The sequence below is a fragment of the Oncorhynchus clarkii genome, chromosome 14, assembly GCF_045791955.1.
Source record: "Oncorhynchus clarkii lewisi isolate Uvic-CL-2024 chromosome 14, UVic_Ocla_1.0, whole genome shotgun sequence".
NCBI lineage: Eukaryota > Metazoa > Chordata > Actinopteri > Salmoniformes > Salmonidae > Oncorhynchus > Oncorhynchus clarkii.
In genome coordinates, this window is record NC_092160.1 from 18,341,792 (window position 1) to 18,358,560 (window position 16,769).

At 41.3% G+C, this 16,769-nt stretch overlaps 1 protein-coding gene across 5 annotated transcripts in view; it reads left to right on the forward strand.

Moving 5' to 3' along the window:
* The first annotated feature begins 1,846 nt into the window (after nt 1-1,846).
* The window catches only part of LOC139366370 (LIM domain-binding protein 2-like), a 106,798-nt gene continuing 91,875 nt past the window's right edge, over nt 1,847-16,769 (forward strand). For 3 of the 5 annotated variants that reach the window (XR_011626751.1, XM_071103782.1, XM_071103781.1), the window contains exon 1: nt 1,847-2,094. Coding sequence is in view for 4 of the 5 variants with exons in the window: in XM_071103782.1 (XP_070959883.1) it covers nt 1,963-2,094 (132 nt within the window). In the remaining variant the exon portion in view is untranslated. The remainder of the gene's footprint in view (nt 2,095-16,769) is intronic. The other 2 variants (XM_071103779.1, XM_071103780.1) reach the window with 1 other exon arrangement.

Sequence of the window (16,769 nt, forward strand, 5' to 3'; positions counted from 1 at the left end):
CATATGAGATGAGAAATGTAGGGTATGTAAACATTATATAAAGTGGCATTGTTTAAAGTGGCTAGTGATACATTTATTACATCAATTTTTCATTATTAAAGTGGCTAGAGATGAGTCAGTATGTTGGCAGCAGCCACTCAATGTTAGTGATGGCTGTTTAACAGTCTGATGGCCTTGAGATAGAAGCTGTTGTTGTCCTTGATTATCTTTTTGGCCTTCCTGTGACATCGGGTGGTGTAGGTGTCCTGGAAGGCAGGTAGTTTGCCCCTGGTGATGCGTTGTGCAGACCTCACTACCCTCTGGAGAGCCCTGTGAGGTTGTGGGGGTGTAGCAGTTGCCGTACCAGGCGGTGATACAGCCCGACAGGATGCTCTCGATTGTGCATCTGTAAAAGTTTGTGAGTGTTTTTGGTGACAAGTCGAATTTCTTCGGCCTCCTGAGGTTCACCACGCTGTCTGTGTGGGTGGACCATTTCAGTTTGTCCAAGATGTGTACGCCGAGGAACTTAAAACTTTCCACCTTCTCCACTACTGTCCTGTCGATGTGAATAAGGGGGTGCTCCCTCTGCTGTTTCCTGAAGTCCACGATCATCTTCTTTGATTTGTTGACATTGAGTGTGAGGTTATTTTCCTGACACCACACTCCGAGGGCCGTCACCTCCTCCCTGTAGGCCGTCTCGTCATTGTCGGTAGTCAAGCCTACCACTGTAGTGTCGCAAACTTGATGATTGAGTTGGAGGCTTGCATGGCCACGCAGTGATGGGTAAACAGGGAGTACAGGAGAGGGCTTAGAACGCACCCTTGTGGGGCCCCAGTGTTGAAGATCAGGCGGGTAGATATGTTGTTTCCTACCCTCACCACCTGGGGGCGGCCCGTCAGGAAGTCCAGGACCCAGTTGCACAGGGCGGGGTCGAGACCCAGGGTCTCGAGCTTAATGAAGAGTTTGGAGGGTACTATGGTGTTAAATGCTGAGCTGTAGTCGATGAACAGCATTCTTAAATAGGTATTCCTCTTGTCCAGATGGGTTATGGCAGTGTGCAGTATGATTGTGATTGCGTCGTCTGTGGACCTATTGGGGTGGTAAGCAAATTGGAGTGGGTCTAGGGTGTCAGGTAGGCTGGAGGTGATATGGTCCTTAACAAGTCTCTCAAAGCACTTCATGATGACGGAAGTGAGTGCTACGGGGCGATGGTAATTTAGCTCAGTTACTTTGACTTTCTTGGGAACAGGAACAATGGTGGCCTTCTTGAAGCATGTGGGAACAGCAGACTGTGATAAGGATTGATTGAATATGTCCGTAAACACACCAGCCAGCTGGTCTGCGCAGGCTCTGAGGACGCGGCTGGGGATGCCGTCTGGGCCGGCAGCCTTGCTCAGTGTATTGAGTGAATTGGCAGTCGAGTTATTTCCATGTTACTCTAAATAGAGTATATTACAGTTTGTAGAGTTAAATATAAACACTGAATAGAGTAGAAATAACTCTGAAAATTGACCTCTGCAACAAGAGTAATTTTTACTATTTTTAGACCGGGACCAAATGTTATCTTTTGTAGAGTATAATTGTATTCAATCTGAGTAAAATTTACTCAGTAAATTTACTGTGTGATAACAAAAAAGGTCCCCAAAGCAAAAACTGCCTGATCAGAACTGGAGTCGACTCCAATACAAGGATAGAACCAGGAAACTACCCTTAGACTGGAACCATGCAGCCCTCAAACCCGTCCAATGACCATGCGCTCCCCCTCCCTCTCTCCTACCCTGCCTTCCAGTCACCCGTCCCTTCCTCCCCCTCCCCATCCTCACCTCCCCGCTATAGCAGCGAACTAGTCAGCCCAACGTGCAGAGTAGCTCAGCCTTGTATAGCGGCTGGTACCACAGCGCTTTCAAGAGCATCGCACTCCATGTGCGTTGCGTGGATGTTGAAATTGCGCTGTGCAGCTTGTTACCGCGGCAAGAACTCAACATGTCGAACCCTCCCAACGACCCGTTCTATTCCTCCCCATTCGGACCCTTCTACAGAAGGCACTCGCCCTACATGGTCCAACCCGAGTATAGGATCTACGAGATGAACAAACGACTACAATCTCGTACAGAGGTGAGTTCTGCTCAGTGTATGCTATGAACGGGTTGTCCTGTTAATTAAAGGTGTTGGGATGTTTGTTTTGGGAGTAGAAATTGAAGTGTTGCGGCACAGGTTCTCGTGCTGTTCGGGTCGGCTCAGTAGTTTAACCTGGAAAGTGGTTATATTTGTAAATACAGATGTGTTAATGTGGCAGATGTGTCCAACCTTCCAAGTATGTCATATCCATGTTAGGTGTAGCTTTTTATTATCCTAAATTACCTGAAGGACAGATCATTTGACATAACATTTTCAAGGAGAACATTTTTTTGGGGGGATAGGGCTATCATGTAAAATGACTGAGCAAGGAAATATGTTCAGTTCAGTGAGTTTTAGTTTCATATTTCACTGATATTGGAAGATTCCTACATTTTTTTAAACAGTAGGCTAGAACACAAACACTTACTAAATAGATCATTAGTAACAACAATATGTATGTTTGTTATTTTAGTTGTCAGGTTGTCTTTATCAGTTGTCTTTATCAGTTCAATTAAAGTTCAATTAGGAAAATTTATATTTTTTTCAAAACATGTAAGAATTATGTACTTGGCTATCAATCAGGTTTGTGCCATCTTGGATTTGGGTCACTTCAACTGAAGTATCAAATATTGAACATGACAGACTGATGGTTAAAGACATGGATTTAGAAGTAGTTGCTTTGATACATTTGTTTAAAAAGTCATACATGGCTATGTTTGCCAATTATAATGAACAATCACAGTAAAACCATGCTGTTTTAGAATACAATTGAAGCTGAACAGTCCCCATGTCTACTTGTTATGGGTATGGCTGTCATGACTGGCATTGCTGCCCGTATGTTACGGTTCAAAATACTGGGTTACACTGAATTAGCATTATGCTAAATGATCAAGAATAAGAAGTTCTGAGAAGACGTCAAGTTGCAAGGATTTGACAGTGGTTGGCTTTAAGTCTGTTCGGCCATTTGGGGAATTGAAGAGAGAACCAAGAATCTACTGACTTGTCTTCATATTTTAAACTTGAACACCAGTTTCACAGTTTATTTTAAATATCACCATTGTTTTGTCCAACTGCATTTAACTCGACCACTGGGAATTTGAATCGGAACCACAGTAAAGATTGTGATTGATAGATATTGGTTATGTCTGTAAGAATGGTGATAGAAATTGGTTATATCTGTAAGAATGGTTGAACCACATTAAAGATTGTGATAGATATCGGTTAAATCTATATAATGGTGATAGATATTGGTTATATCTGTGACAATGGTTGAAAGTAATGGAGCAAGTAATAATTGTGTAAGTACAACGTAAAACAATCAATTTGACTATTACAATTGAAATTAATTTTACTCAATTCACTCAGTGAGTTCAATGGTTATGCTTTACAGTGTAGATGTAGACTTTCCTGTGTATAGGGGTGTTGCAACTTTAAGAAGACCAAGGCAATGTTGCAGAGATGCAATGGCACACCATTCATGAATTATTCAACAGGAGTGGTCCAAGCCCCAGTGGACTTCCACTCCTGTAGCCTACCTCAGATACCAAGCCTGCAACAACTCCCAGGAACATACCCTACACACCACCAATATATATATATATATATATATATATATATATATATATATATATATATGTGTGTGTATATATATATATATATATACACAACCAATATATTACTGTCATCATAGCCATCATTTCAGCCATAAAGGCATTAAATATAATTTTGTTTGCATTAATTTCCTTAATTTCTATGATGGATTTAATGGGGAAAATCAGGGTAATGACAAAGTGTTCTACATGCATGGAGATCAAAAATGGCCCAGATAATAATATTTTGGGGAACTTTGCATTTTGAATCTCTCAACCACCACCAACCAATAAAAGAGGCAGAAACAATAGAGATTGTTTATGAAAACTAAAGGACTTTATTCGTGAGATTCATCTCAGTTGGTTATTATTTTTTAGCCTTGATTGTCACGTTTTATAAAATGGGCCATTAAATGAAAATAGCTGAATAGGACTTGTGTTTGCGTCCCTAATGACACCCTATTCCCTTCATAGTAGTGCACTATACAGGGAATATGGTGCCATTTGGGACTCGGCCCTGAATATGTGTCTTAGACTTGTTCTTTAATATTTCATCCGACATCACATCCTGCCAGCTGTTGTGGAAGCATTTCCTGTCTAGCTGATGATGTCCTAGTTGATAATAAAAAATAAAAAACATCAAGAATTGCTCAATTGGATGGGTATAGGTTTTTTTGGTTGTCTTTTCAGAACAGTTATGTCATTTTCCTGTCAGAAATATTAGTGAGGATATGGCTGTTGAATCATGCCAAACACTATTCAGTAGAAGGACTATATGGCTTGTATAGGAACATGTCAGGTAGCCTACAATTCATCAGCCTTTTTACCTGCCATCTTTTGTATTTAGAAAAGGTAAATAGATATACAGTGATGCCAACCATTTTGAATATGTTCTCTACCAGACAGAAACCATTATGATGGGTGTGCCTATAGATTTGTTGATTGGTCTGTATTGATGTTTGTTGTTGAGTTACCAACCCCAGACACATGTCTACTGGGATTCAGTTTTTACATTAAGTTGTTGTTGGCGGGCAACTAATATGAGTCACTAATGTCCATGCACTGCCCAGCTGATGAGAATAATTTGGCCCAGAGAACAGCATTTGCTGCAGCATTACTTTGAGTCTCGGCAGCAATGTTGAGTCGTAGTGTCTTTGAACCTCAGTAGCATCTGTTTGACATTATGGAGCTGTTTTAGACAAGTAATAGTTGTGTTGTTTTTTCGGTAAACTATGCTATTTTGCTGGATGAAGATCTCATATGTTACTTATGTATGCATACTTTAAGGTTGTTGATGCAGTAAACATTGCGGTATGCTATATGATGAAGTTTATATAAACTATTAATCACCTGAAGTGATATCAAATTAAATTCAGTTTCTCAAGCATGTTGCTGAGAATCAGCCTATTCAAAATGAACCTGTTAGATGACAATCCTCAGTACATCTTATTGTACAACATTTATGACTCTTAATAGATTCAGCCCAACTGTTAAATGCTGTTTATCGCTGTTATCATATTGGTGTTTTTCATCCCTGATATAATCCCATCAGGTTCAGTCATATGAAACATAAATGGATTTGAATAAACATCAATAAGTCATAATAAGCTTACAGTTTCTATTGTATCGTCTTACATTCATAATCTCTGTTTTTCTTTTTCATCATGATTCTTTTTGAATGAACAACTGTAGGTCATACTGTAAACTGTATTAGGAATCCACTATGATAGACGACTGAACGTTTACTAACGACTAAACCCCATCACTTGTTCTTCAACACACGGCTTGCCATTGTCCTTTTACCTTTCATTTTACACAGCAAACCTTTTCTGACCTACCAGATGGGTTGGGTTAAATGCATTCAGAATACATTCAGTATTCAACTGTCTAGGTATCCCCCTTTCCCTTTCCCAATCAAAACAGCCTTTGATTGTTGTGTGACCGTATACGTACGGAACGTACGGTTCGACCGCGTTGATTATGGCCCGTTGCTCAGGGGCCACTGGCCTCCATATGAAGCCTCTCCACACACTCACACACTGCCGTGATTTAGGGGTTGTGGGGGAATCTGACACTTAAGCGGATATGCAAATGAGGAGTCGGATTACCATTCAGAGGAGGGGTCTGCTCGACCTCAGCCGCTGTAAGCACATTAGCGTAGAAGTCATTAATATTCAGCGGGAGAGTGAGGGATGAAGCATAACGCTACGAGTGAGAAACTATAGGTGAGAGAGAGAGAGAAAGAGAGTGAGAGAGAGAGAGAGAGAGAGAGACAGAGATAGACAGAGAGAGAGAGAGAGAGAGAGAGAGAGAGAGAGAGAGAGAGAGAGAGAGAGAGAGAGACAGAGATAGACAGAGAGCGAGAGAGAGAAAGAGAGAGGGAAAGAGAGAGAGAGAGAGAGAGAGAGAGAGAGAGAGAGAGAGAGAGAGAGAGCGAGATAGAGAGAAGAAAACAAAAGCACTTTAGTGGTAGCCTCGTTTGAACCATCCTGATCTCGAGAGCTTACATTCTGTGTGTAGCTTAACAGAATGTTTGTAGCAAAACAGAATGTAAGATCGCGAGATCAGGATGGTTCATACAAGGCTACGTGAATGGAGGGTGCTAGAATAATATCAGCCAGCATGATCTACTGTGTTCAGTTTGGAATGCAGTTATGTGAATTTCAAAGATTCACCTGGATTTAGCCAGTGTGCCCAAACCTTAGCACACCTGAGGTGGATTGAGGTAAATTGGGTTTAGTGAAATCAAATAATTTACTTTTCTGTTGACTGACTGCTGGTTGACTGACTGTCTATTTGTTATGTAATCAGGTGGCCTGTTCCAAAATCAGCCACTAGTCCCTTGCCCCCTGTTCCCAATCCCTAGTCATTTGTGTAGATCTGAACGGATTGGCTACTGTATAAGCATTAATGCAAAAAAGTCACCCCTCCCAGTCTATCAGAGTGTGGGTTATTACCATATTACTAATTCTTCTCAGATCTACATTATGTGCCCAGTGGTAGGGGATAGGGGTCCATGTGGAACTGAGCATTAGGTGATGGTTGTCAGTACATTGCTTTAGGCTACTGTACACTGCACTGTCCCCATCTGGGAATGACATTCTACCTTTTCTCTGAGTTAGATCACTTCATCCTCAACCATGCAAGGGAATTCCCAATATGTGGAAAACTTTCTCTGTTTACATGTGATTTGAGCAGCACATAAAAAGGACACAAAATCCAATCCTAGGTAAGTCCTTCAGTACCTAACTGGCCTGAAACGGCCATATACCACCTTAAACTTTTTCAACTTGGCACCCAAGTTAGAAATTCTGTGCTTTCTGGGTACCCAAGCGCATGAAAACATGCCCCCTTTTGGGGCCCTAAGTTTCAGAGTTAATTTCCTGTAATTCTACACATTTTGCCATGGGGCTTAAATAAAATGTAGCTGTTTTAAGGCATGTTTTCTGCAATTCTACACATTATTCCATGAGGCGGAGAGAAAATTGTGCAATAAAAACGAAATTTTAATGAAATTCTACTCATTTTGCCATGGGGCAGAGATTTCTTTGCTGTTTTACACCAAATTTCCTGCAATTCTACCCATTTTGAGATGACCTATGCCATGCGAGGGGTTGAGTTAAATGCAGAAGACACATTTAAGTTGAAGGCATTCAGTTGTACAACTGACTAGGTATTCCCCTTTCCCTTTATTATGATATCTGAGTGAGAGTGTCTTAACAAAATTAATGGGGACCCCCTGGAGGTCAGGGCCCCTGGGTAAGTGCCCTGCGTGCCCAGGTTGGTATTTGGCCATGAGTACTTCAAGTTTAGATAGCTGGCTAGACTAATTTACAAATCTACAAAATGGTAGCTGGCATGGCTAATTGAGTGACTGCTTGTAACGGTTTTCTAGGTGTGAAGGAGAGTCGGACCAAAATGCAGCGTGATTATTGCAATCCATGTTTAATGAAGAAACAAACTAAACACAAACACTACCAAAACAATAAACTTAACGAAAACCGAAAACAGCCTATACTTGTGTAACCTAACAAAGAACAATGACATCAGGACACTAAGGACAATCACCCACAAACACACAGTGAAACCCAGGCTACCTAAATATGGTTCCCAATCAGAGACAATGACTAACACCTGCCTCTGATTGAGAACCACATCAGGCCAGACATAGAAATAGACAAACAAGACATCCAACATAGAATGCCCACCCAGTTCACGTCCTGACCAACACTAAAACAAGGAAAACACACACGAACGATGGTCAGAACGTGACACTGCTGGTGACTGACATAACAAGTACATACATTCATACATACATACATACATACATACATACATACATACATACATACATACATACATACATATGTCGTGTCTTTACTGTCATTAAATTGAAGACTTATAGTTTTTATAAAAGATTCTCTGTAATTAGTATTACGCGATCAACTGATTAATCATGTAACTGTAATTAACTAGGAAGTCGGGGCACCAAGGAAAAATATTCAGATTACAAGGTTATAATTTCCTAATATAACCTTTCAGATATTTTCATATCTGATCCATAGTCTTCTGATTAATGAATTATTTACTTACCTCACGTTAGTCTCATTCCAAACGTCTTAAATTGTTGGTTGTCTGCACGAACCCAGTCTTCACTATGAGTTATCCATACATCAATTGTCTTAAATAATTTATTTATTACTAACTAAGTAATTCACAGAAATGCATAAACAAACAAACAAGGTAAATGTGGTTACAAGAAATGATAGGGAAATGTGCCCTAGTGGGCTAAACCGGCATCGCGGCTTGTTAGACAAAAGGGGAAGTGGGGGTCGACTAAGAAGTCACTACAGAGTGATAATTATAACAATTTAAATGCTAATCCTTTGCACATGAACACTCACTCATTCGTTGTCATTGCAGGCAATCTCAATGCTGTGCGTTACAAGGTAGACATCCTCCTCCCTCATGTGGTACAATTCCTGCAGGCTCATCCTGACATGACCCTCCAGCATGACATTGCCACCAGCCATACTGCTCGTTCTGTGCATGATTTCCTGCAAGACAGGAATGTCCTGCCATGGCCAGCGAAGAGCCCGGATCTCAATCCCATTGAGCACGTCTGGGACCTGTTGGATCATAGAGTGAGGGCTAGGGCCATTCCCCTCAGAAATATCTGGGAACTTGCAGGTGCCTTGGTGGAAGAGTGGGGTAACATCTCACAGCAAGAACTGGCAAATCTGGTGCAGTCCATGAGGAGGAGAGGCACTGCAGTACTTAATACAGCTGGTTGCCACACCAGATACTGACTGTTACTTTTGATTTTGACTGCCCCTTTGTTCAGGGACACATTATTCCATTTCTGTTAGTCACATGTCTGTGGAACTTGTATATGTCTCAGTTGTTGAATCTTATGTTCATACAAATATTTACACATGTTAAGTTTCCCGAAAATAAACGCAGTTAACAGTGAGTAAGATGTTTCTTTTTTTGCTGAGTTTATATATATATAACATTTAAAAAAATCTCTGACATGTTTCGACCCACCATTAACATATCTGCGACCCACTTTGGATTGCCACTGATACTTTAAGAAAGGCTGTCACAGACAAGTGCATACAGTGCCTTGCGAAAGTATTCGGCCCCCTTGAACTTTGCGACCTTTTGCCACATTTCAGGCTTCAAACATAAAGATATAAAACTGTATTTTTTTGTGAAGAATCAACAACAAGTGGGACACAATCATGAAGTGGAACAACATTTATTGGATATTTCAAACTTTTTTAGCAAATCAAAAACTGAAAAATTGGGCGTGCAAAATTATTCAGCCCCTTTACTTTCAGTGCAGCAAACTCTCTCCAGAAGTTCAGTGAGGATCTCTGAACCTAAATGACTAATGATGATAAATACAATCCACCTGTGTGTAATCAAGTCTCCGTATAAATGCACCTGCACTGTGATAGTCTCAGAGGTCCGTTAAAAGCGCAGAGAGCATCATGAAGAACAAGGAACACACCAGGCAGGTCCGAGATACTGTTGTGAAGAAGTTTAAAGCCGGATTTGGATACAAAAAGATTTCCCAAGCTTTAAACATCCCAAGGAGCACTGTGCAAGCGATAATATTGAAATGGAAGGAGTATCAGACCACTGCAAATCTACCAAGACCTGGCCGTCCCTCTAAACTTTCAGCTCATACAAGGAGAAGACTGATCAGAGATGCAGCCAAGAGGCCCATGATCACTCTGGATGAACTGCAGAGATCTACAGCTGAGGTGGGAGACTCTGTCCATAGGACAACAATCAGTCGTATATTGCACAAATCTGGCCTTTATGGAAGAGTGGCAAGAAGAAAGCCATTTCTTAAAGATATCCATAAAAAGTGTTGTTTAAGGTTTGCCACAAGCCACCTGGGAGACACACCAAACATGTGGAAGAAGGTGCTCTGGTCAGATGAAACCAAAATTGAACTTTTTGGCAACAATGCAAAACGTTATGTTTGGCGTAAAAGCAACACAGCTCATCACCCTGAACACACCATCCCCACTGTCAAACATGGTGGTGGCAGCATCATGGTTTGGGCCTGCTTTTCTTCAGCAGGGACAGGGAAGATGGTTAAAATTGATGGGAAGATGGATGGAACCAAATACAGGACCATTCTGGAAGAAAACCTGATGGAGTCTGCAAAAGACCTGAGACTGGGACGGAGATTTGTCTTCCAACAAGACAATGATCCAAAACATAAAGCAAAATCTACAATGGAATGGTTCAAAAATAAACATATCCAGGTGTTAGAATGGCCAAGTCAAAGTCCAGACCTGAATCCAATCGAGAATCTGTGGAAAGAACTGAAAACTGCTGTTCACAAATGCTCTCCATCCAACCTCACTGAGCTCGAGCTGTTTTGCAAGGAGGAATGGGAAAAACATTCAGTCCCTCGATGTGCAAAACTGATAGAGACATACCCCAAGCGACTTACAGCTGTAATCGCAGCAAAAGGTGGCGCTACAAAGTATTAACTTAAGGGGGCTGAATAATTTTGCACGCCCAATTTTTCAGTTTTTGATTTGTTAAAAAAGTTTGAAATATCCAATAAATGTCGTTCCACTTCATGATTGTGTCCCACTTGTTGTTGATTCTTCACAAAAAAATACAGTTTTATATCTTTATGTTTGAAGCCTGAAATGTGGCAAAAGGACGCAAAGTTCAAGGGGGCCGAATACTTTCGCAAGGCACTGTATCAAACTTGAATTTCCTCTGTTTCCAACAACTGTGCTAATCAATCAGACCTGGGTTCAATACTATTGGCCGTTTGCTCTAGTCTTCCTGAAGTGGGCAGGGTTTGCAGTTTTGAGATCCTATTGGTCCTTTAAGACAGGCAAGCTCAATTAAGCATTCTAATCCTAAAATCTTAATCTCTTAGTCTTAAACAGATAAAGCATTTTAAATGATTTCAAATAGTATTTGACCCCAAGACTGATGCTAATCCATGATCCCATAAAATAGTTACATGTCTAACTCCAAAAGAAAAGGTTTTGCCCAAACACTGTGTTGGTCCGACTAGCAGGAAGCTTGGACAATGGTCCCACCTTTTTCCTGTCACTTTCCTACAGTTCCCATAGTCCCAACCAGGGTATAGATAAGAGACCTATTCCATTCACTTCCTGTTCCATTTTTTTTCAGTTTGATGGATTTCTTTACTTCATGATCATAGTGATGAATGTGGATGATGTATTGTATTGCTGAGGCCATATAGGCCACAAACATGGCTGTCCCTAATTGATTCCTTCTATGTAATTTAACTTGTTAGTTCATTACGAATAGCATTACGAAAGGCAAATTATTCTCCATGACATATTAGAGATTAGGTGATGACCGTTATGTAGAACAGGCGAGGTAATTGTCAATATGTCAGAAGACCACACTGCTGACTATTCCCTCCAGAAACATAAGAAAAACATATGAAGACAGCTTACAGCTGGAGTTAAATGTATTGGCATTATCACTAGGCTCTTCTTCACTGACTCAAAACAATGTACACTGATTTCAGGAGATCAGCTGATGAACTAAACACTATACCAATGTTACCACAATACTCACAAAGCGAAATGAGCAAAAGTGGCGTTGAGTTTGATGAGGCAACCAGCTGCGTGTTTATTGGTCCAATTAGTGAATGCTGATGTGTTGTCTAGGACCCACTGATGCATTGTGGGTAGTGACCATCTGAAAGCACAGTGGCTTTTCAAGGACACCGCACTTCTCTAGAATTTGCATAATGTAAGGATAGTATCCCGAATGCACATACAATTCCTGTTTATTACTGCTTTGTACCACGGTAAACAGCTTTAGAAAAATATATCAGCATTACTAACTGTACAGGCATACGGAATTCAAGTACATTATAATGCACCATTCTTAGTATAGTTTGGATAATGCAAGTATCTTTTCACTTATCATACTGCATAGACTTTAGAAATGTACACAACCTTGAAAATGTCTCTATGCATCACCACCATGTTTTTCACACATTTAAAGGGAAATTCCACCACTTTTCAAACTCCATCATCTCCAGCACCAAATCAGTGTCTACATATGTGAAAACAGCGCATTTCTATGATCTGTGGTTAGAAAGATAAGACAGCTCCTAAAAATACTTCTGACACAGAGAAGGGTAAGATTAAAAGTAAGAAAAACAGTGATTTTCAAAACCTGCAACGATTTTCTAGCCAGAGGGAGGGTATTTTCTTACCCCCCATGTCATTGCAAATGTCATAGTATTTGAAAATCACAGTTTTTTTAATATCTTAACTTTTTATGATGTCATCCGGTAGAACTTTATACAGTTTTCTACAAAACATAGAAATGCACTCATGAAAATGAGGTTAACAAGTGGTGGTTTTGCACTTTAAGCCATTATGCTTCGTATCCCCAGGGCCTTCTAAAGAATAATTCTCATAGAGAAACAGGCATAGTCTGATCCATTCACTATTTGAATGGGATTGCAGAGGTTAATTATCCAAGGTTAGACCCCGGGCACAACAACTCACTATGGTGGCCACTCTCTCATACAACAGTAAAAGGAGAAAATACCCTTTAACTAAAGCATGCTGAGAATATTATTGTTTCAGTTTGAAATGTACTGACATTGTGCTTCACTTCATGGAGTGTCTGACAAAAGCAGTAAGGGTGTGTGTGTGTGTGTGTGTGTGTGTGTGTGTGTGTGTGTGTGTGTGTGTGTGTGTGTGTGTGTGTGTGTGTGTGTGTGTGTGTGTGCGTGTGTGTGTGTGTGTGTGTGTGTGTGTGTGTGTGTGTATGTGTGTGTGCGTGTGCGTGCCATCCATGTATATGTGTGTGTTAATAAAAGCCCCAGGTCTGTTATTATTTAGTGACAATCCTCACAATGGTGTCCCACTAATTCGTTAGCTAGCCCATATATCTAACCTCACTATGGTGTCCCACTAATCCTTTAGCTAGCCCATAGATCAATCCCCACTATGGTGTCCCACGAATCCTTTAGCTAGCCCATATATCTAACATCACTAGATGTCTTGCTCCCAGACAAACTAAACAACTTCTTTGCTCACTTTGAGGACAATACAGTGCCACCAACACAGCCCGCTACCAATTCCGGTGGGCTCTCCTTCACCGCAGCCAACGGGAGTAAAACATTTAAACGTGTTAATCCTCGCAAGGCTGCAGGCCCAAACGGCATCCCTAGCCGCGTCCTCAGAGTATGCGCAGACCAGTTGGCTGGTGTGTTTGCGGCCATATTCAATCAATCCCTATCCCAGTCTGCTGTTCCCACATGCTTTAAGAATCCACCATTGTTCCTGTTCAAGAAGAAAGCCAAGGTAACTGTGCTAAACGACTATCGCCCCGTAGCACTCACTTCCGTCATCATGAAGTGCTTTGAGAGACTAGTCAAGGATCATATCACCTCCAACCTACCTGACATCCTAGACCCACTCCAATTTGCTTACCGCCCCAATAGGTCCAGAGACGACGCAATCACACTCACACTGCCTTAACCCACATGGACAAGAGGAATACCTATGTAAGAATGCTGTTCATCGACCACAGCTCAGCATTTAACACCATAGTACCCTCCAAACTCTTCATTAAGCTCGAGACCCTGGATCTCGACCCCACCCTGTGCAGCTGGGTCTTGGACTTTCTGACAGGATGCCCCCAGGTGGTGAGGGTAGGAAACAACATCTCCACCCCGCTGATCCTCAACACTGGGACCTCACAAGGGTGCGTTCTCAGCCCTGTACTCCCTGTTCACCCATGACTGCGTAGCCATGCACGCCTCCAACTCAATCATCAAGTCTGCAGACAACACTACAGTGGTAGGCTTGATTACCAACAACGACGAGACGGCCTATAGGGAAGAGGTGAGGGCCTTCGGAGTGTGGTGTCAGGAAAATAACCTCACACTCAACATCAACAAAACAAAGGAGATGATCGTGGACCTCAGGAAACAGCAGAGGGAGCACCCCCCTATCCACATCGACGGGACACTAGTGGAGAAGGTGGAAAGTTCAATTCCTCGGCGTACACATTACGAACAAACTGAAATGGTCCATCCACACAGACAGCTTGGTGAAGAAGGCTCAACAGCGCCTCTTCAACCTCAGGAGGCAGAAGAAATTTGGCTTGTCACCAAAAACACACAAACTTTTACAGATGCACAATCTGTATCACCGCCTGGTATGGCAACAACCGTAAGGCTCTCCAGAAGGTAGTGATGTCTGCAAAACGTATCACCGGGGGCAAACTATCTGCCCTCCAGGACACCTACACCACCCGATGTCATAGGAAGGCCAAAAAGATCATAAAGGACAACAACCACCTGAGCCACTGCCTGTTCACCCTGCTATCATCCAGAAGGCAAGGTCAGTACAGGTGCATCAAAGCTGGGACCGAGAGACTGAAAAACAGCTTCTATGTCAAGGCCATTAGACTGTTAACCTGTTGCGACGACCAAACCCGGATCCGGGATTCTATTTATAGACCTAAGCTCATTACCATAACGCAACGTTAACTATTCATGAAAATCGCAAATGAAATGAAATAAATATGCTATCTCTCAAGCTTAGCCTTTTGTTAACAACACTGTCATCTCAGATTTTCAAAATATGCTTTTCAACCATATGAAAACAATCATTTGTGTAACAGTAGCTAGCTAGCGTAGCATTTAGCGTTAGCATTAGCGTTAGCATTTAGCAGGCAACTATCACAAAAACAAGTAAAGCCTTCAAATAAAATAACTTACCTTTGAAGAACTTCTGATGTTTTCAATGAGGAGACTCTCAGTTAGATAGCAGATGCTCAGTTTTTCCAAAAAGATTCTTTGTGTATTAGAAATAGCTCCGTTTTGTACATCACATTTGGCTACCAAAAAAAAAAAAAAAAAAAAAACGAAAATTCAGCCCTCAAAACGCGAACTTTTTTCCAAATTAACTCCATAATATCGACTGAAACATGGCAAACGTGGTTTAGAATCAATCCTCAAGGTGTTTTTCCACATATCTCTTCAATGATATATCCTTCCTGGAAGCCTGGTTTCTCCTTGCTCTCAAATGAAAAAATAATTGCACCTGGCTTTACGCTCCAATTTCGACGCAGGGACACCAGGCGGACACTTGGAAAATGTAGTCTCTTATGGTCAATCTTCCAATGATATGCCTACAAATACGTCACAATGCTGCTAACGCCTTGGGAGAACGACAGAAAGTGTAGGCTCATTCCTTGCGCAATCACAGCCATATAAGGAGACAATGGAAAACAGAGCTTCAGAAATCTGCTCATTTCCTGGTTGACGCATCATCTTGGTTTCGCCTGTAGAATGAGTTCTGGGGCACTTACAGACAATATCTTTGCAGATTCTGAAACTTCAGAGTGTTTTCTTTCAAAAACTGTCAAGAATATGCATAGTCGAGCATCTTTTCGTGACAAAATATCGCGCTTAAAACGGGAACGTTTTTTATCCAAAAATGAAATAGCGCCCCTAGAGATCCAACAGGTTAAACAGCCATCACTAACATTGAGTGGCTGCTGCCAACATACTAACTCAAACCTCTAGCCACTTTACTCATGAAGAATTGGATATAATAAAATATCGCTAGTCACATTAAACAATGCCACTTTATATAATGTTTACATACCCTACATTACTCATCTCGTATGTATATACTGTACTCTATACCATCTACTGAATCTTGCCTATGCCGTTCGGCCTTCGCTAATCCATATATTTATATATACATATTCTTATTCATTAATTTACACTTGTGTGTAAAAGGTAGTTGTTGTGAAATTGTTAGATCACTTGTAAGATATTACTGCATGGTCGGAACTAGAAGCACAAGCATTTTGCTTGATTTGATTTGATTTGACTATGGTGTCCAACTAATCCTTTAGCGAGCCCAAATATCTATCCTCACTATGGTATCCCACTAATGCTTTAGCTAGCCCATAGATCTATCCTCACTATGGTGTGCCACTAATCCTGTAGCTAGCCCAAATATCTATCCTCACTCTGGTGTCCCACTAATCCTTTAGCTAGCCCATAGATCTATCCTCAATATGGTATCACACTAATCCTTTAGCTAGCCCATAGAGCTATCCTCACCATGGTGTCCCACTAATCCTTTAGCTAGCCCAAATATCTATCCTCTCTATGGTATCCCACTAATGCTTTAGCTAGCCCATAGATCTATACTCTCTATCCTTTAGCTAGCCCATAGATCTATCCTCACTATGGTGTCCCACTAATCCTTTAGCTAGCCCATAGATCTATCATCACCATAAGTGTCCCACTAACTCTTTAGCTAGCCCATAGATCTATCCTCACTATGGTGTCCATATCTATTCTCACTATCCTTTAGCTGTCCCATAGATCTATCCCCACTATGGTGTCCCACTAATCCTTTGGCTAGCCCATAGATCTATCCTCACAATGGTGTCCCTCTCATTCGTTAGCTAGCCCATAGATCTATCCTCACTATGGTATCCCACTAATCCTTTAGATAGCCCATAGATCTATCATCACCATAGTGTCCCACTAATCATTTGGCTAGCCCA